Raw genomic sequence first — 20939 nt, forward strand, 5'->3', positions numbered from 1 at the left:
TGCAACTGCTTCCGGGTCATCCCGTGGTAGGGACGCTCAGGCGGTGGGAGGTGTGTCCCCTAGGTGGGGCAGCCTCGATGGCAGGCCACGGCGATGGCAGGAGGGATGTGCAGTGTCTTGTGAGCATAGAAGACTCTCCTGCAGATGGGGAAGCAGTGCAGTGACGCAGGCCACAGGGTCAGGGGCTCCTGCAGGTCAAGGTGTGACGCCACTCTCAGCTGGGACCCTGGACACCTGCCCTAACGGGCGAGGCAGGGGGACCATGGAGCGGGCGTGGGCACCCGTCATGACCTCCTGCCTGGCCAACTCCGCAGGGACTGAGGAGTGACTCCCCTCTGCTCTTCCCAGTTCTACCCCCTCTTGAAGTGGGGAGGTCTCTTACTCCATCCCAGGCCCGCCCCTCACCGCACCACACTTCCTCCCTTTCTCCTGCGGCACACCCAGACCAGAATGGTAAAGAACCTGAATTTAAAAACTTTTTTCCAAAGTGGGCCTGCTGTTCTCTGAGGGGCTCACTCACCTTTGGCCAAAGCTGCTCTGGGAAAGGGAATCTTAGATGGACTGGCACAGAGCAGGCCCAGGGCTACCCACCGGGAAGTCACGGGGGACAGGGACGGCGGTGGTCCCTGTGACGCCCAGGTTTTGGTGACATCTCCTCATCCTTCCTCCTGGGGCAGCGATCGCTGAGTGCTGCTCCTTCTCAGGGTGCGGGGCCTCCCGGCACACGTTTCCATGCGAACCACTCAGAATGCGGGAAGCCAGGACAGAGTTGGCCAGCTGCTCCTCGGTCTGTGGGTGGAAGGAGTGTGGGCGTGGTGGCTGCAGAGAACAGGCCCCTGGGGAGGTGCCCTGTATACGGCACCGCCGTAAGCGAGACGCAGGCCTCCACACACTGGCTGACCGAGCTCTCCTTCCCCTTGGCGCCCACAGAGCGGCTACACGCCCCTGCACCAGGCTGCGCAGCAGGGCCACACGCACATCATCAACGTGCTGCTGCAGCATGGGGCGCGGCCCGACGCCACCACCACGGTGAGCCCCCCCCCTGCTTCTGCCTGCGGGCCATCCCTCCACCTGCTCCTGTCCCCCTGCCTGCACCCCCGTCCCTCCCACCTGCGCAACCCCTGGAGTTCCATCTGTTAGTGCTGCTGAGCTGGCGGACACGCGGTGGTTGAGTGGGTGACATGCCCAGGGTCCTGTCCTCCCAGCCCCGCTCAGCCTGGGAGACAGCCTGTGGCTTCTTTCATGGAGTGAGTCCATCCTACAAGGGGTCTCCTTTCTCCTTGCTGCCACTCTGTCCCCAGCAGGGACATTATCTCTTTCCCTAAGAGCCTCGCCTTCTCATGTGATGCCCAGCAGGACAGCTTCAGTCTGTCCTTCTGCCCCAGCCACAGTTCAGGCCATGCAGGGTGCCCCCGTTCCTGCTGCCTTCTCGAAGGAGCCCCTGCCCTCCAGGCCTAGCACTGGGGTGGCTGCGGGGAGGGCGCAGCCAGGACTCAGCCCAGGGACAGGGCCGGACTCAGGCCGCTGGGGCACTGGGCCCAACCATCTCCCACGTGGTTTCCTCACGGCCATTGAAATGCAAACTGAGAGGAGAGGTTCTCAGGGTGTCCCCAGTAGCTGGCCCTGGGCCCAGCTTCCAGGCCAGTGTTGTTGGGGGTAGCGGTAGCCCCCCCGCAGCTGTGGCACTGAGTGCCCGGAGATGGAGGGGGTCCTGGGGAGCAGTGCACACCCTTGGCCGGTGCCAGCACTTGGGGGCAGCTTTCCCCCCCCAGCACAGTGCAGCCTCTGGTCCAGCAGAGTTGAGCTCCCAGGGGTTAACACCGCAAGTGCTTCTCATTAGCAAGAGCGGGCAGATGCCGCTTGTTGTGTTACCATGGTGATCTGTGCTCCAGCCCAGAGAAGTTACCAAGACGTGTTCAGATGTGATGGTGAAAACTAGTGATTTCCTCAGCTGTGCCGGGCGCTGGGGGAGGGGCGGCTGCCTCCGGCGGCGGTGAGCTCACCGGCCCTGTGCTCTTGCTCTCTCTCTGCCCTCACCCCCAGAATGGCAACACCGCCCTGGCCATCGCCAAGCGGCTGGGCTACATCTCGGTGGTGGACACGCTGAAGGTTGTGACTGAGGAGGTCACCACCACCACGGTGAGTACAGGGGCCCCGGCATCTGCCCCAGGGCCGAGTTCTGGCGTTCCAGTCTCGTGCCTCTTCTTCCCTCTGAACTTCTCTGGGCGAATCTGTTGTAAGGCGTGCACTGAAATCTGCAGAGGTCAGCGCACGGGGGCCCCACTTCCTTTACTTGTCAGGCCTCCGCAGAGAGTGAGTGAGTGTGACCGCAGAACATTGGGTCTCTTTCTCTGGGGTGGACCTTCCTCTCTGCGCCCCTGCCCTCGCCCCAGCCTCGCCCCCTGCTGCTGGCTGTGGCAGGACAGCCCTGCAAACCCAATCTGAGCGAAGGTGATGCAGACTCAGAAGGACCCTGGCCCCCACAGGCCTTTCAGAACAGCTCCTCTCTTCCTGAGGATTTTTTATTTAGAAAGAAAGTCGAGTGCGCTCAGCAGGGAAATGGTCTGTGTCTGGAGAGAGTATCTATTTAAAACGTTCGCCGTTCTGTGTCGACTCCTTGCAGAATGCTGAGCCTGGCAGAGAGCTCGAGGGCTCTGCCCAGCCCTGGGGGCAGCCGGCGTGGGGGTGAGGGCCAGGTGGCCCTGAGCTGCCCACCCCCGCACAGCAGGGGGCCCCTCCTGGTGACATTCTCTTTGTATCAACTTGTTCGAGACTTGTGAAGCTTGAGCGCTGCAAACTCTGCTCTGCTCGGCGCTGGGTTTGTGAGAGCGTAGAAGGCAGAGCAGAGGGTGTTCTTTAGGGACGAAGTGGTCACAAGCCAGCATATCCGAAGGCTGAGGGAGGTTCTAGCAGGCGGCACGGTGGGAGGGTGTGCGGGCCTGAGTCTGCGGGGCTGTGAGGGGAGAGGAGGCCTCCGTGCGTGGCAAGGTGACAGCAGCCGGTGGCCCGCAGTGCGGGGGTGGCACCCGGCAGCGCGACGTGGGCCCCACGTGGAGGGGAGCGTGGTCTATTCCTGGCCGTGAGCGCACGAGTCCGCACGCAGGAAAACCACACCGCCGGTTTTCTCGAGCAGAGTTCCAGACCCGTGGCCCGTGTGCCGCGGTATTTTTAAGGATTTGAGTGAAGTTTCAACAGTGAGTCATGGAGGGGAAAACTGCCTACCGACCGGCACCGAGTCCCTCTGCGTGGCTGAATCCTGGCGGCGCCTTCCGCCGTGGCTCCTTGGGCCAGGGCGGGCTCCGCGTTAGGGCCTGGGCTGCGTCTCGCTGGTCGCACGCGAGCCCGTGCGTCCCTCCCGGGCCAGGGCGGCCCCTTCCTGCGAGGCTCCCGTGGGCGCCCGCTCCTCGGGCTGCCGCTGGAGGGCGAGCGCGCGCCCTCTTCGGGGTCCCCTGCTTTTCCCGGTTCCTGCCGCTCAGCCACCGGGAGTCTGCGGGGCGCGAACCGGCGCCGAGGGGCCGTCCGAGGTGAAAACGCCGCCTCTCCTGGCAGCAACTCCAGGGCGGTGGCCTGGGGCGTGGCGCGGAGGTCCTGTGAGAGAATAAATTCTTTTTACTCAAAAAACAACGGGACGGGCATGTCGGCGTTCAGAGACGGCGGGCTCCGAAGTACCACTGGGAGCGAACGGCCCGGACTGCGCATGCCCACAGCTGCGCGGACACCCGGGAGGAGTCAGACAGGTGGCTGCTCCCAGCGTGCCTTGCGCGGGGGACGCGGCCCCTCCGACTCCCCGGGGCTGCCGTTCTCCGCCCGCCGAGCTGAGCGCCACTGCAGCGGCACCACTGCTGCGGCAACCCCGGACGTGGAAGGCAAGTGCCTGGTGGACAGCCAGGGAGCAAGGACGTGGTGGGTGGCCCGGCAAGGGCAGAGTGGCGTTAGCCCCTTGCCGGCTGCTCCGGGAAAAGGGGCTGCAAGCGGAGCTGCGCAACCCCCTCGGAGGCCCTTCCCGAAAACGCCGGAGCCGGCCCGTCCGCAGGGAGGCCGACGTGACCCCTGCGAGGGGCCCAGGCCACGATATTTTTGAAATTCCTCTAATAATATTAATACGCAGTGAAAGTTGAGAACCACTGATGGAGACCAGGTGGTGGTTGATCTCTGTTAAATTCATAGGTTAGTATTAGAAGAATAATGAAGTGGTGTATGTAAGTGGTCTAAATTTCTTCCTTCAACGAATACTTATTGATGACCGGCCATGCCCCGGAGCTGTGGGCGGACGCTTTGGTGTCTATTTGGTGTCTATTTGTCGCTTTGGTGTCACGCAATGGCATCGATTTGTGTCCCCGAGGAGCCATCCGGGCCGCGTGGAAATGCACGTTCGGGGCTGGACGTGCCCTCGGGCTGCAGTGGCGGGTCCTCTGCGCCGCGGGACTTCCTTTACCCTCCGGGCTTCTTCCTTCTCTCCAACGGCGACATCACCCCAAAGAAAGCCTGTTTCATTGCGGTGTGGATTTTAAATGTCTTTTGCATAATTCTACGTCATCGACTTGTGTGATGCTGTTGGGAAGAAAAGCTCCGGTGAGAGTGTCCTTGCAGCCACTCGGTCACGTCTGTGGCGTCCACGCGGCAAAGCCTGAGGACTGCGACCATGCGTGCCGCATCTCGGGCCCTCCGTGAAGGTTCTCCCCAGGGAGGTTCGTTTTCTCGAATTCCGGTCACAACGCCAGGCCGCGTGTCTGAAACTGCGCCTGACCTGCAGCAGCCTCCAGAAACGTTCCCGCAGGCCCGCGTGATGACAAGTTCAGAGGCCCTTCCTTTTAAGATTTAGTACTCATCACAATGGGAACATGTGTGCTACCTAACACTTGTGGAGCGCTAACAGATGCCGAGCACCGTTCTCAGAACTCTCGTCGGTGTTATTTCATTTCATCTTTGTGTTACTGTCAGTGGTGCACAGGCCAGGGAATGGGGGCTCAGTGCAGTCGAGGGTCCTGGTCAGGCCTGCTAGTGAGCAGATGGGGAGGTTAGACTTTGAGCCCTGATAGTGCCCCTGCAGCCTGGTTCCCCCCACTGCCAACTGCTAGGTAATGCAGACCAAGGTCACTGTGAGGACCTGGGTCCCCTCTGCGGGGTCCTCGGACCCCAGAAAGCACCTTTTCTGCCCAGAGAGTTTACATCTTCCACATTGTTTACAACAGCTTTTCCACAGGCTTTGTTTTTCATACACTTCCTGTGGCCACTGCTGCTTTGTGAGCTCTCCCGGAGACGTCGCTTGCTCGCTCCCTCGCTTTGACGAGGCTGCGCACCTGCTGCTGCCGCCTCGGGGCTGCTCGTTCGTGCCGTTGCTGAACAGTTCATTTTCCGAGTGGGAACTCAGGACGGTGGGCTTCCCCTGTACAGCCTTACTGGGTACATGATCCTTTGTCTTTAGGAGCAAGAGGTGGGTTTCCAGGGAAGAAAATGAGAAGAAACTTCCAGAACATCCACGTAAAAGGTGGGGCCTTGGCCTGGTCTTGGGCCAAGCTCCTGCGGGCTCCACAGAGCTCTTATTCAAGTTTGTTTCTGAGCTTTAATGATTTTTTTCTTCTTTCCAGACTATCACTGAAAAACATAAGCTGAATGTTCCTGAGACGATGACCGAGGTGCTCGATGTTTCCGATGAAGAGGGTGAGCCTTCCCCTCAGATCTTGGGGGGCCACCATGTGCTCAGGGGCAGAGCTGGGCAGTGGGTACAACGGGGCAGCCTCTGGACTTCACAGTTACATTTCCAGCTTTGTTCCGAAAAACCTACTTTTGCCATTTGGGGAAGGAGGATTCTGATTAGTATATTTTCAACTGGTGTTATATTTATTGTCCTACTAAATAACAGCCCTGGGAAGGGGAAGGACTGGAAATTGGTTATCTATTAAAATATCCACCTGATAATGCAATTATTGCAACACATGTCATAATTAAGTTAAATTACTTTTTATTACAATGCCTTAAATAAAAAGATCTCAGAGTAGACACTACCATGGTGTATCGAGAAACCCCCACTTTCTGATTGGCTCAAACATGCAGAATATATTTTAAATCCAGAGGAAAAGAACCTTAGAGAAGGTTAAAAATAGAATAGCCGTAAGTCAGACAAATTCAAGGTAAGAATTTAGTTAAGTCAGAAAATGTGCCCCCTCTGGTGTTCGAGTTGGCGAAGGTTCTCCAGGGTTCTCAGAAGCCCGCAGCTCTGCTGGGGGCTCCGAACACCTCAGTGGGCAGCATTCCCCATACCCACTCCAAGTAGATGGTTGCTTTTCTTGAACCAGAAAATCTGCTGCTAAAAATTCATGAATGCAGCAAAGTGTATGACCATGTTTCAGACTGCAGCTGTGCTCTGGTGTGCACGGCTGAAAAATGAGCCTCACAAAAAACTTTATAATATTTCTCCAATGATCACGGAGAGATATGAAAGGCATTTCCTCAGGTTCTTTAAGATCTAATTACAAGGTCAAACTGCACTGAGACACTGATTCGGAACCGATTTGTTAACTCGCCAGTTGGTGAGAGTGTTGCATTGCACCAGTGCCTGTGAGAACCAGTGACGAGGACAAACAGATGCTGGGTTGGTGCACTGCTGGTAGCTCCCAGCGTTTCCTGTAGTGATTTGTCACCCTAGTGCGTGCCAACTAGCCGTCCCCACTCATAGGTGCACACCACGTGGTGTTTGGGGCCGTTTGCTCATCTTCACTCATGTGTTGAACAGCTTTTAAACGGTTTGGCGACCACTTTATTGATGGGGACGTACTGAGTGACTCAGGTACCGTTAGAGAAAATCAATGGAGTGACGCTTCTCTTTGATTTTATTTCTCGTAACTGCATTGAGGCCTTTGGCTTAACATTTAAATTCGGGCTGCCTGACACTAACCTGTTCCTTCTGAAGTGGCATGTGTAAGAGGGGCGAGATTGGGGTGCATTCGGGAGCGTGGATTTTACTAACTTGGAAGCGCAAAGCCATGACTTGCTTATGTGGTTAATCATTTTACAACAATTATTGAGACATATTAACACATTTAAATTGTGTGGTGAACATTATACACTTCTTTTCCCCAAACTAATATTTCTTGATAGCATACACATTTAGAGAAAAAATAATTCTGTGATGAACTGACCTGGAACTAGTGTAAATGAGTTCGTAACTACGTTAGATTGTTTGACCTGCATGCAGTTGGTGTCACTCTGGGGTGAAGGTGTGTTTCTGCTGTGGTTACAGCTATGTTCAGTTAGTAGTTACGTGATCATCTTTAAGGCAGCGAGGCTCTGGGGTTTAAACCCTCGTTCAGGCCACTCGCTGCAGGGATTCGTGAAGCACAGCTCATTTCATCCAACAGACCTGCCTCCCCGTCCCGTCTGGTGCTCCTCAGTGCGATTCTCCCCAGACGCTAACAAAACTGAAACTAACGTAGGCCACTTTGCAAGTCAGACATGCTGAGTTTGGAAAGCTGGTTCTTAGACTGGGTCTAAGAGTTTTTTCTCCCAGGATCAGATGGGAGGGACCCCGATCTGTTGGCCTTGGAGGCAGTCCTAGCAAAGAGTCACACGTCACACGAGGGGAGGGAAGCAGTGGGACGGGCACGTCTTGGGTCATCAGGGGGCGTCTGAGCCACTTGTCCGCTGCTGTGTCAGACGGCAGTGTCCCTCGTGGGTCCCCGCTGTTGCCCACCAGCATGGACATGGATCCCACATAGCCCTGTGGGTCCTTCCTTCACACTGTCTTTCTGATGCCCTTGACTCACACACTGGCCTCTCACCCGGAACCCACCAGGTCGCCTGCCAGAGTGCGCCCAGACCAAGGGGCACCTCCAGCCCCTCCCTCGGCGACTCCTTCTCCAGCTTCCCGGGGGCTCCTAGGCAACCGCAGCACACTCGCACAAGCCCAGTGGCCAGAAGTCCGTGGTGGGACAAGGCTCCTGGGGCCAGCAGCGAGCCTTCACTTCCAGGCTTCCCTTGGCCTCCACTCTGTGTCTCTGTGTCCCTCTGTCCCTTGTAGGGACCCACTCCCTGGGCTGATCCGGTCGGGTCCCACCTCAGTGCTACCCTGAACGACATCCACAAATCCCCTGCCTCCAAACACGATCAGCTCCTGAGGGTCCTGGGGGCACCGTCCCAAAAGGACCTCTTCCCTCTCAGACCTTCAGGGTGACCAACAGCAGTGCGGGCCATGTGTGGCTGCTGAGAGTGCTGTTGCTGTTGAGCCTGTCTACTTCAGTGCCATCAGCTGTCAGGGCCCCGAGGAGGGAGTGAGCGGAGGAACGGATGAGAATTGCCGTCCAGGTCCGGTTTCTCGCCGGTGCGGGACAGGCGTCCCCTGCGTTTTCACACCTTCCCATGCCTGGCTCTGCATCCCTCCTGTGTGCGGCTTCTGGGACGCCAGCACAGACCCACCCGGGTTGCCTCATCACACTTGTGGGTGATTTCCCACCACCTCACTCATTGCAGGTGACGACGCGATGACTGGGGACGGAGGCGAGTACCTGAGGCCTGAGGACCTGAAGGAGCTGGGTGATGACTCACTGCCCGGCAGCCAGTTCCTGGACGGCATGAATTACCTGCGCTACAGCCTGGAGGGGGGGCGCTCGGACAGGTAGGTGCTCCCACAGGTAGGCACCAGTGCTGGCCTGGGTGCCGGCAGGAGAAGGTCACCTGCTCCGATGACGACGATGATGGAGATGGTGATGAAACACAGGTGCAGGGCTGACGTGGGGAACCCCCCCTCCTGGCACTGGCACGGCCCCAAATTCCTAATCGGGAGGGAGCAGGCCCAGAGAGATGAGATGACCGAGAAAAATCACAGACCAGCAGGAGGCACAGACATCTGCCTTCAATAGGTGTTTTGAATCATCTGCCACTTCTCCCCTCAGCCCCAAAAGGGAGTGTTTTCCCTCTGGGCTCTGAACCCCCCGGCTTCGTTGTCAGCACCCAGGTCGACCGCCAGTCACAGACCCATGGGGAGGTTTCTGTGAGAACCCAGAGCAGTGCTCCCCTCGATGCGTTGCCCTGATCGTCGCAGGGTGTGTGAGGACGGGGAGGGGACGAGGTAGGACCTGGTCTCCAGCCCCCGCTTGCTTCCCTGGGTCCCCGACCAGCCACCCTCCCCGAGGGGAAGGACAGGCAGCAGCTCCCTGCCTTGTTCATTAACTTCTAACCTTTGCTTGGACAACTCAGTGAGTCACCTTTTCTCGGTAATGTTTTGCCTTGCCATCTTGCTCTGTCTGCTGTGCCTCCGGTAGTGCCGTTCCCAGGTGGGTACCCCGCGGCCAGGAAGCGTGGCCTTCCTGGTCCCTCCGCATCTCCCTGCTCGCTGCTCGGCATGTGTGTGTGCACTGTGCTCGTGGTTGCTGACATTCTAGAATTATGGATTTCTGCTCACGTTAGGGTTTTTACGTGTCACATGGAATGGCTCCTTGGGCTGGAAGGGTTCCTTCGTGATGAGGAGCTAGGAGCAGCCCGGGCCTGGCCTCACCTGTCACAGTCCCCTGTGTGGTTGCCCCCGAAAGGGCCCTCATTAGCCCTGGGCAGTTACAGTAATGCTGGTGACACTGGAGTGCACAAGGGCACAGGGTAAAACAGGTGTGATTCGGTGCATGAGGAATTGGATCACAGCCGACCTCTGACCGCAGGGTGGGGTGTGCGGGCTGCTGTTTTACCAGTGCTCACAAACCTCAGATGCTGTCACGTTCAGGGTGGAACAGGCAGGGCCAGCGGGCACAGCGGCACCTCAGTGTCAACCCACTCAGTGGGCTGGAGGCCTCCGTTCACTGGCTGTCCCACACACAAGTGCAGGAATCGCTGCACTTTTCAGCGCAGTCACAGACGCACACAACCCAGTACGTGGCCATAAAAGCAGTGCGCCGTGGTGGGAAGGTACACGTGTAAGGTCACAACAGACTTCCCACACATCTTCTCAGCAGACACGTGGCCCTGCCAGCTGGGCAGCCCGACCTCAGACTGGGCGGAGAGCAAGGGCCGCTCTGCTGCAGCACGTTTAAGCTTGTTCCTGACGTCTTCAGTCGAGTGGGCGGTTTCCGGGCAGAGACCGCAGTGATCCCAGACTCTGCTGGCCACCTGTCCTTCGGCGAGAATAGTCCCCTCCCGTTGGAACACTCCGGCACTGTTTCCCTGAAGTGGGTTCTGTAGCAGAATAGGCCCCCAGGCGCCAGAGAAGCCGCGAGCAGTGCTTCAAGAGCAGGGTGCGAAGGAGCGCAGCGCGGCTGGTGGAGGGTTAAAGACGCGGGGCTCCTGCTGGCTCTCCTCGCTCGGTGTGTCCTGATCCCGCTCCACCCTCGTCTCCTTTGGGGTGGTTGGAAGTCACCTCATCTCTCTCTCCCCTTCCTTCTCTCTCTGCGTCCCTATCCTGTTGGGTTTCAGTGAAGACGAAATTGAGCCCCGCCCCCACTCTGTCCCCCCAGACCCGCTGGGCGGACTGACCAAGCAGTCGGGCCACGGGGTTTGGGGTTGCCATGTGTGGTGTCAGGTGCTCCGTCGGGGGAGCCCCCTCGTGCCTGAAGCACATGGGCATCCACCCAGGTCGCCGTGTCCCTGGGGGTGGCCGCTGAGCCCCGGCCGCCTTTCCGAGCCCAACGTCCATGTGTTGTACCTGCACGCCCAGGTCCAGTTGAGGCACCTTTGCCACCATTCAGTGGGCTCCCGTCCCCTCTGACTGTCCGTCTCCGCTGTCCGGCGGTGATACCTCAGGGCCAGCTCTGCCTGGGGACAGCGTCTCCCCGGCGCTGCGAGCAGGCACTTCAGTCCCGTGCCCAGAGCCCCTGCTCCTTCTGTGCTGCCGCGCACATACATCTGGCACTTCAAGTGCATGACGTCACCATCTGCATCTCTGAATTCTGAAGCTGTGGGGAGAGGTTATGCCATTAACCAGTCGGGCCCTGGAGACCTGATGGAGGTGGGCCGAGCGTGCGGACGGCCCTGTCCTTCCAGGTGGGCAACCCTCCACTGCTGTCTCCTTTGGCCCCATTCCAACCACAGTTAGGAGAGTGCGACGTCAGGACTGCCTCCGAGTGGCCTGCCACGAAACTCACTCCAGCGAACCTGAAGCAGCTCTGTTGCTTAAGGCAGTAAAAAAAAGTTGTTCAGTCCTCTAAGGGAGATGGGATTCGCTGAGTTTTAAGACCCTCCCCTGTCCCCTCGTCTTCCATGGGAGCCTGTGAAACACGAGGGTGGGGACCCCCAAATTCTGCTTAGGTTTTGTTCTGTTGTAAACACACAGACACGTGCAGGTGTGAGCACACAGGGCCCAGCTATTGGCCCCCATGCGTGCCACGTCCTGTGGTGGTCGGGGTCTTGTCCGGATTGGCAGGAGAGGGCCCTTCGCTGCCACGGATTTTCTGCCGTGGACACCCTGCAGAGAGAACCAAAGTTGGCCAGAGGGACACCTTGTAGACAGGACAGTGTTGGTTTACTAAGTTAGGTACATTTGTAAAGTGGACATAGTGTTTGCTGACAGGTGTGTGAACTTGAACACTTAGTCCATAATTCTACCAGCTGCACTGGCTGCACACCCCCCAGCCAGAAGTAAATGGCACTTTGCCTCTGTAACTGTTGTGTGAATATGCATGTCTCTCTGTTTCCCCTGCGGGCTTTGGGCTAGTGGGTTGAATATTGATCTTTAACAACCGGACATAAGATAGAGCTTATTTAAGCCATCCCCCTGTTTGTCCTGGGAGTGTACAAATTGACTAGGGAGGAGTGAGACTGCATCTCTGCGAATGTCAAGTTGCAGCGGTCCCACCTCAGTGCATTGTGCAGGACACCAGTGTTCAGATTTCACAGGACGTCAGGAAAGCACGGTGGCCGAGGCCCGAACCCCGTGAGAGCCCAACCTCACCTCCGCTTGTCGCCACTGGCTGCTCGCTTTGTGCTGGGAGGCTGGCTGGTCTGGCTGGTGCCTGGAAACGCTTTCTGTGTGCCCGTGTAATCGCCGTGGTGACCAGCACCCAGGGGCCGCCTGTCCTCTGACCTGGCCTCGCCGGGGACCTCCTTCCTCAGGAAGCATGCATGTGGCCGAGGTGCTGTCTCTGTGCCTCTCAGGTCCCCAGCCTCAGCAGTCACAGCGACAGAGCAGGATGGGCGGAAGTCTGTCTTCCGCCCTGTTCTCTCCGAGGGTCTGGCTGTCCCCTGTGTTTCTCAGTTGCAGGAAGATTAGCGTTTGGCTCCGGTCTGAGCGGTCTGTCCACGTGATCATTTCCTGCGTGAACGGCCACTGCTGGTTCCAGGCCTTTCTGGGCAGAATGTGAATCAAATCAGGAGGATCAGACCTAGTTTCTGATTCCCCGGGGCCCCGGCCCTGACTAGTCAGGGTGTGTCTGTGCGGGTGCCGGGCCCATGGGCGGCACCCAGCCTCGGTCTGTCCTCCCTCTGGAAGGTCCCGGCAGCTAACTGCACGCTTTCTCCCTCTCCTGCTTGTTTCGTCATGCCCTCCCCCCTCCGCTCGCCGCTGGCACGTGACCATGGCCTCCTGCTCACCTGCCAGCCTCCGGTCCTTCAGTTCCGACAGGTCTCATACCCTGAGCCACGCCTCCTACCTGCGGGACAGCGCCATGATTGACGACGCCGTCCTGGTCCCCAGTCACCAGGTAGGTGGCCCCGCACTTGCCTGTCACCGGGCTGCGGAGACTTCGGTTGCTGCTGGGTGTTGGGGGGTGTCCAGGGCAGCCCTTCTTCATCTGAAGGAAAGTCAGGAGAACCTTGTGACTCCTGGGGTTCGAGACTGGAGGCCTTTTCTAAACCGGGGAAAATGGTCAGTAGGTTTCTCGGTGACCCGCGGTTTTCTAAGGCCATACTGCTTGTTTCTTTAGCTGCTCTGTGTTCTGTGGGATTATGTATGAAAATCAGGCCCCTAGAGAGTCTCTAGTAGAGGGAACGGTGTGAGGTTGGATGCATTTATGGAAGGTTACGTGATACCTCTCGGTATTTAGAATTGTCACTGATGGAGAAGATGTAGCGTTTTTAGGGGGCACATTGATATTGGGCGTGATTGTGTCGGTGTTGGCCGGCTGGACACGCGACTACACCAACACCTGCTCTCTTCACAGGCAATCACACAGATGTGATCCAGCATCCACAGTGTCATTCACGCGGGGGTGCATGACAAATGAACGTGCCTGGGTCTTGCATCTTCAAGTGGGAGTTTCCCCCGGCGGGGCTGCCTGCCTGTGGCGCCCTGTTCAGAGGAAGCGGCACTTCAGTCTGAGCGAGGGGGGTGCACTCAACGCTGTCTCCGTGTCTAGGTGTCGGCGCTCACCAAGGAGGCAGAGAGGAACGCTTACCGCCTCAGCTGGGGCCCCGAGACCCTGGACAATGTGGCCCTGTCTTCCAGCCCGATTCACTCAGGGTGAGTCGCTGGTATCGTGTGTCCCGAGCGAGGGCAAGCGAGAGGGTGTGAAAATGACAGCTTTGTCCGGTGGCTGGAGCTGGTGGCTGGCTTACAGGGGAAGTGACCTTTGTTTAAACTTGTAAATAACGCGGCTTGGCCAACTCGGGCCCTTTCTGCACAAACCGGCAAACAGGGTCAGACTCAGTGAAGAAAAACCGACCCTTGTTTTTAGATAACCAGCAGAACCGCGTCAGCTTGCGAACTAACCAGCCGATACTGGAGGCGGCCCGACCGTTGACATTTTGTCTTTAAGAAGTCTGAAGAGGAGAGGCAGGGTTGTCTATTTTCTGGAAAGTTGTACATACTAAGATTAACTGACTGGTTAATAGATGCCTTTGCTGACACATGAATGCCTTCGGAATGATGTTTCTGGAAGTCCGAGTCCTGTTCTGTTTACGGCAGGAAACGTGATGTGGCCGTTGGTCCTGCCCTTCCTGGGGTCAGTGGCCACATGCGCCACTGAGCGAACTGCGTCTGAGCAGCTCAGCAGAAAGGAGGGCTCTGAGTTCGTTGTTGTAGACGAACTTCATGACGTTCTGTAGGGAGAAGAGTGCAGTTGTGCGGAACGCAAATTCTGTGAGGAGTTGCAGATTGCGACACTCTTCACAATCGAACTTCCCCTTACAGTTCAGTAGTTTGGGTCATGTGGTCATTTCGTAATTATATGTAAAGCCCTAAAATTTACATGTTCATTTAATCACTTTTTCTAAGCCCTGTTCATATATTGTCTAACTAAATACAATACTTTGTATTCCTCCAAACTCCTTATCCATAATCCCCAGGACTATTTTGAACTGTGGATCCTTTCTTGTTTTTATTATGCTAAAATATTTTCCTTTCAGGAAAGCATTCTAAGATGTTTTTAAAAATTTTAGGGCCTCTTAGTTTAACCTTCCACTAGAGATTCATAGAATATGAAACTAGTTACATAGATATGGGAAACAGTAAGACTTATTTCCTTGTTAGAAAAGTAAAAGCTGGTTCCTAATGCAACACTTATTCGAGGAAATAAAAACCAAAATAAAGCTCATCCAAAATTATTTACATATTTTAACTGTACAATGAAATAATTAAAATCCAATGGCTATACATTCTTCAAAAAGTATAACATTGCACTCTGCTACTAAACTCCTGAATAAAGGTGAGAAGAAGGAAAAGCTGTTTGACCCTGAGTGTTGACGGTAACAGATCCCAGTCCACAAACCAGCTGAGTCCCATCCTCACTGGCTACCCAGGGAAAGATGATCTCAGCCACAATGTGATTAACCGATAATGGCTGAATTGACCACAGAGTCAATGTGGAGAGCATTCGTGGTTAAAGATCAATCACTTATTAAGATAGTATCTCTACAGTCTTGGTCTCCAGTAAACTGGTTCCTCCCAGAACAACCAGTGGGATCCCTGACTGAACGTCCTCAGCTCCCTGAGCAGAGGCCAGGCCCCACCGGGTCCCCGTAGTCTCTGCCGTCTTGGGCCGTGGCTTCCTGATGTCAACAGGTGCCAGGTGTCCAGCAGTGCACGTTTTAGACCAACTGTGAGGAAGGCTGGCTAGCAGCTTCCATTCCTGCGGAGAGCCGGGTGGTTGACCTGTCTCGAGTTCCTCTCGTGTTGCTGGATTCTAGAGGGCCACGCCTTGAGCAGGCACTGAGAGAAACAGGTCAGCAGGCCCAGCTCCCCTCGAAGAGACACACCTGTGTCATTTGATGCTGGAAGACAGTCTGTGGAAGAGAGAGGACGCAGTGTCCCCTTTGGAGGGGCTCGGTCAGACTGCATCTCGGCCCTGTCACCTGGGGTTGTGGCATGGGCCAAGTTAGGCAGACGGTCAAAGGTCAGAGTTTCAGTTCACTTCTCTGGAAGGGGAATGTTATCTTATGGATCCCACAGGGGAACCTTCAGGTTACAGGCTTCTTAAATAATTAGCATTTTGTCCGGAAAGAAGAGTACTTAGCAGAGTCTAGTCAGTACTTACACATCCCTGCACACACCTTCCGGATGGTTCCCGAACTCCAGACTAGCCAAGCCGACTGCATTCTGAGTCCCCTGGGTGACACAGTCCTCCTGTCAGGTCGACTCACAGTTGTTTTCAGTTGGACCCTGTTGCCCAGCGATGCCTCACTTGCTGTAGTGTTTGCGCAAACCCACGGGACCCATGGCTCTGACCAATGAGGAGTGACCGCCGAACCCTCGATCCTGTGTGTCGTGGCGTTTGAAAGCTACCACCAGATGAATGGACATGAACTGCATCCATGGTGTCCCATCATTGTCCCAACATTGTTGATTTTTTGTAGTTTTATTCATTATATACCCGGTTCCTGAGTTGTTTTTATATATTTTTTCAAGGAACTGGGGTCCTTGGGCAAATTCTTAAGCCATTCCCAAATCTGCCCAAAATGTCAGGAGAAAAACAGTTTTTTGACAGAGGGGGTAATAAAGTGAGCTTTCTTAACACACCTGCCATTGGTTTCAGACGGGACATTCTAACGGGGTCCCCGGTGGGGCTGTAGGCGAGCGGAGGGCCCAGCTGTCCCCCGAGCCTAGTGGTTTCTTCTGCCTCTGCTCTGGGCTCCCAGTGGCTGACGTCGCGACCCAAACAGTCCGACTGCCCAAGAGACACAGCGGACCTCTGGCCAGAGAAAGGCTGACAGTTATCTTCCAGGGGTGGTTCCTCAGAGTGGTGTGGCTGACTCATCAGTGAGCCGGGGATGTCGCTAGCTGCCCAGCGATGCTTGAACCAGCATCCTTGTGAATTCACAATTCTCAGTTTCATGAGTGCTTGTGAATGAGCAGATGTAAGGCCTAGTTCCTAGTAATGGTTCCTTTTTCTATTCATTTCAGGTATTATTTCAAAGCTCTTTATTTTTATAGTTTTTTAATGAGAGCTACATGCCAGCAATTAAATGTCAGTTTCTCATGTTATTCTACAAGAAGTTGTAGCAACTAGAAGTCCATTAAAGATTGATCTTTTTCATAAAAACACACCGAAGGCAATTTTGCTGTGAATCTAAAGCTACTCCAAAAAGTAAAGTCTGTTAAAAAAAACCCATGAAGCTATCAGCCCAGACAGGGGAAGTGGATATTGGAAATTCGAGGAAGTGAAGATTGTTTGCTGCTTGACAACATTAATATTTCAGAACCTCGAGCAGTTAACTTGGTTGTTCGTGTATTTCAAATGCCCTAATTTTTTAAAAGGCACATGAAGGTAAATTCTTTTGGGTGAAGAAAATAACTATATAAGTAGTTCCACAACTGTTTCGTAAGGTTGGCCTTCTGGTCCCTTAAACATGTATCCTGTATGTCAGACATAAGCCAGCGGGGGGAGCAGACAGGCCTGTGCCGTGCGTGGGGTCCGACCGGGCCCCCCCCCCCCAGCTGGCCAGCAGCTGGGGCAGAGCCCACAGTCTTGAAGGAGCACCGAGACTTTGCTGGCACAGTCTCTGCTACCTGCCTGTGGGCGATTCACACTACCTACTCTGCCTTATCGTTTCTGCCACTGCTTGTCCTGGAAGCCAGTCTTTAAATTGTGCCTTTTCTGTTTGCATTCCTTCTCTGGTGGCCCACAGGGCACTGCCAGTCTTGAGGAAGGGTTAACAGTGTAAACAAAAGCTTTGGAGACAAAGCTCTGTCCGTCAGTCTCAGCCTTTGTAACTTTCGTTTCGATGCTCCTCAATGGTTTCTGTGCTCTGGGACACTAGCTTTGTCAGTGCCCCGCAGCCAGCGCTGAGCAGGGCTGCCAGTGGGTGCCCATGGCCCCCTGCGCCCCAGGGCCCTGAACGGGGCCCCCGGAGCCCACCCCGGCCCCTCTCAGCATCTGTGCAGAGCGATGCCCCCTTGTGGCTTCTCCATCTTTCCTCCGTGAAGACTGCAGCGATGTGGGAAAATCTGTTTCATTCCAAAGCCACTTGGGGTCCTCTGGGATGTCCCACAGCCCCTTCTCTGTGCTAAAGTATCTGTTCTGTTGCAGCCGTGCCTCTCCGTGTCTCGATCGCGACAACAGCAGGTGACTGTGCATCCCCTGCCGCCTGTCCCCGCCGCCCCCACCCCCCGCAACCCAGGGTGCTCCAGTGCTCCAACACCTGTCAGGGACACAGCTGCACCGGCCACATCCCCGCCAGGTCTCCTTTCCCTGTGGTGGAGGGAAAGTGGGCAGTTTTCATTTCGCTGGAATTTTCTGGGATTTTGCCCAAAGTAACTCAGCCCTGCAGGGAAGGCCCGCCTGACTGCGGCTCCCCATGTCGCCACTTCTGTGGCAGGAAAGCGCGGTGGACCTGTTTTAAAGTTCTGTTAAAAGCAGTGACTTTGTCCCTTAGCAGGTTTCTTTAAACCCTGCATTCCAGGTGAGCTGCAGGCTGGATGTGTCTAGGAGTGCATCCTTGCTAGTGCAGCTGCAAACCCAGCCTTTGGATACTTTGGAAGTTGCGCCACGGCGTGGGGCTAGTCGGCCTTCTGAAACATCCATTGTTCGTTCAGTACATTATTTTTGAGGGTTCGTACCATGACAGCATTTTTGTCACTCAGTCATCATCATGTCCGACAGGTTGTCCACAAGTACAGCAGTTCCGTATTTCCAATTTTGAAAATTTTACATCCATCCTTTCAGTTTTCTGAAACACTAAACATGATGTTTCTACCTGTGAACACTGTGAGTGATAAATGGCTTTTGGGTGATTTTAGCAAATTTGAGCCACATCTTTTTTAAAAGACGTTTTCCATCCCTGTTTTAGCGGACGGGAATGGGGGGTTTCCAAGGATTTGAGGGGACCGTGGAGCAGAAGGCTCGGACGTGGCATCCTCACCAGAACTGGACCTGTGGGCCTGGCAGTGTGTGCAGATCACTGAAGCACCCAGTGACCCTTTTTCTCCCTATTTTCACCCCAAAACTAACTGAATGCTACAGAATCCTCCCCACCCCGCCCAGGCTACTGGATGAATTGAATTGAACTAAGCACCCTTGACTCGGGGGAGGGTGACCCTCAGCAGACCAGGCCCCTCACCCCTGCCCCACCCTCCTCCAAGCATGTATCTGTGTAGCTAATCCGGTTGCCTCAGGCGAGTCATCTGCATAATAATGGTGGGTCGCTTTGGCTTTTATTCTTTTTAAATTGTGATAACACTGAATCTCACAATTTAGAAAATCTCAGTAAGAATTTCTAATTTGCATGATTGCTGAGTTTTATCCAAAGTAAGACCTGCAGTTTTAGCCAAGGACAGCATGTGACACTTCTGTCTGTAGAGTCTTAGTCAGTGTGCGGTGCAGCTCATGCTGCACAACCGCTTCTGCACAACAGACTTCTGCACAACCGCGCGTTGACTGGGTTGACCGCGGAGCAAAAAGGAGCCTGTTTCTCGGCAGGGCTGCAGTGTGTGCCTGTGCCTTCCCAGCAGGAAAGCCCCCAGAGCACCTGCAGCAGGACTGCCGGCAGCTTGCCGGAGCCCGGCCGTGGCGGCAGCAGCAAATGGTGCAGGGGAGTTAATACCGGGAGCCACTATGGAGTGTGTGTATGGGCATCTCGTTTTAGGGGGAGGAAATGGAGACCTGAAGGTGTGAAGCGACTGGTGTGTGGCCACAGCAGTGCTTCAAGGCAGAGAAAGATCAGTGGGACTGGAGAGGGGCCCAGGGAGGCCACGGCGCTGCGGCGGCAGTGCCCTGGGAAGCAGTGGTCCGAATTTTATTTGAGTAGAGATGTTCAGAAAGGAGCAAAAGCTCCATCATCCCATTAAACCGCTTCAGCAATGTCCCGGGTTCACTCTAGGCACTCAAAAGAGTTAGCGTCCCCATTTGGTTCTTAGATGTGCTGTGCTGCCCTTTTGAAGACGTCCAAACTCCCCCAAGCCAGGGGCTGCAGGGGAAGGAAGGCGAGAGGAGCAGCACTGAGGCGCCACACGTCTCTGTCTCTGTCGTAGGGGCTGGGTCCGCAGCTCCCTGCCTGGCCTGTGGCCGCACCGACCACAGGCCAAGCCCCCGTCAGGCTCCGGCTCCCCGCACACACCTCGCTTTGCGTTTTCACTTCGATGCCTCTCACCTCCGATGGCTTATCGACAGTGTCTGGTCCCAGTTTTGATCTCCTGAAAACACGAGAGAACCAAACCTATTAAATCGACTCTAGCATCACCTCACGACTCAGCACCGTACAGCCATCCACTTTTCCTGTGGTGCAAAAAAGTGGTCTCTTTCATCTGCTTTTGGGTTTTGGAAATTTATGCAGAACAACTGTTCCCTCGTACTGCCAACCCAAGTCCCGGCACCTTTTGAAATCTGACATTTTAATGAGAATGCTCAAAGGCTTACCCAATTTTGTTACAAACGATTGGGACTCAGTGATCAGCACATTGACTTCCATCTAAAAGGCTTCCCACCCAGACAGAGCTTCAGTCACTGGCCCTCTCATTCCCTGTTGTTTGGAGAAGAGACTGCTTTCAGGTCATGGCTCCACCCGCTCAGCTGTTTTATCAGCTGGCTGTTCTGCAGTTATGTTGCTGGAGTCTGATTCCGTGGTTCTAGGGGCCGGAAGACCCTCGTGTGGTTGTTTGAATGAGTTCAGAGTGGATCGGCGGCCTGGAGACCGGACAAGTACACCCCTTCTACACGAGCTGTCCTCCCCTGTATTAGACGTGAATCGGGACAGCGTCTCCCAGCTTGCTCTTCTCACTCTGCTCACTCACTCATTCAGCAGTTGTCCTCTTCCCTACACGTGTCACCCACCTTGTGCCAGGACCTGGGGGACACAGGGTGGCTGCTGCCAGGGCTTCTTCCCAGGCACCAGGGATGAATGTGATTTTGGGTCAGCGAAGCCTTCCTTAGGGCTCAGACCCTGAGCCTGTGCCCCACTCTCAGCAGGGCAGCCCCTAGTGGGAGGGTGACAAATGTCTCAGGAACAGGAAGCTGTGGGGTGAATGGGAACAACAGGGTTTCGCACGGAGCAGCCAATGAAAAAGGGGTCAAACACGTCCCAACGTGTTGTTCCAGCCAGCAGTGTAGCCCTTCAGCCTCTGGATAGAAGGTCCCCAGAAGGGATGCTCTGCACACCCCGAGGTGGAGACCGTGGCAGCAGGAGCCAAGCCAGCACACAGGTGCAGACACCTGGTGGGTGCCTGAGCGGAAATGCCCGAGTGCCTTCAGCAGGTGCAGACGGTAGGGAAGGCTGCTGTTACAAGTTTGCAACAGCACAGGCAGAAACTTCAGTAGCTTTTCTCTAGTTTTCATAAAAATAACACAAACATAGTCAAAGTCATAAGACAGGAAGAAAAACCTTCATATTCGCCACAAGTGTCAGCTAGTTCTTCCATTCTTTTGGGTAACAGCATATTTTATAAAGCAGGTGACATTCTCACACAGTGTTTTGATAAAGACCAGAACCATCCACATTTGGGCCCGAACTGTCCACTCCCCCCCCCCCCCCCCCGACCTNACCCCCCCCCCCCCCCCCGAGTGCAGTGTGGCCACAGTAAGCACTCCGTGGGCCAGGGTGCCCCGGCCTTGGGTGCCTCCCGCATGGTGGCTGCACAGGCTCTGGGCCCTGCCTGT

General features: G+C 55.5%; 1 protein-coding gene across 50 annotated transcripts in view; it reads left to right on the forward strand.

Moving 5' to 3' along the window:
• ANK2 (ankyrin 2) overlaps window positions 1-20939 on the forward strand; it is a 292783-nt gene that overhangs the window by 231345 nt on the left and 40499 nt on the right. For 13 of the 50 annotated variants that reach the window (XM_037029408.1, XM_037029411.1, XM_037029406.1 and 10 more), the window contains 9 exons: window positions 931-1029; window positions 2044-2139; window positions 5589-5661; window positions 6734-6787; window positions 8467-8611; window positions 9258-9269; window positions 12515-12617; window positions 13272-13375; window positions 17379-17414. In XM_037029408.1, the coding sequence (XP_036885303.1) occupies window positions 931-1029; window positions 2044-2139; window positions 5589-5661; window positions 6734-6787; window positions 8467-8611; window positions 9258-9269; window positions 12515-12617; window positions 13272-13375; window positions 17379-17414 (722 nt within the window). The remainder of the gene's footprint in view (window positions 1-930; window positions 1030-2043; window positions 2140-5588; window positions 5662-6733; window positions 6788-8466; window positions 8612-9257; window positions 9270-12514; window positions 12618-13271; window positions 13376-17378; window positions 17415-20939) is intronic. The other 37 variants (XM_037029414.1, XM_037029419.1, XM_037029434.1 and 34 more) reach the window with 13 other exon arrangements.

The sequence above is a fragment of the Sturnira hondurensis genome, unplaced genomic scaffold (assembly GCF_014824575.4).
Source record: "Sturnira hondurensis isolate 20B ecotype Veracruz unplaced genomic scaffold, ASM1482457v3 Scaffold0020288, whole genome shotgun sequence".
Classification (NCBI taxonomy): domain Eukaryota; kingdom Metazoa; phylum Chordata; class Mammalia; order Chiroptera; family Phyllostomidae; genus Sturnira; species Sturnira hondurensis.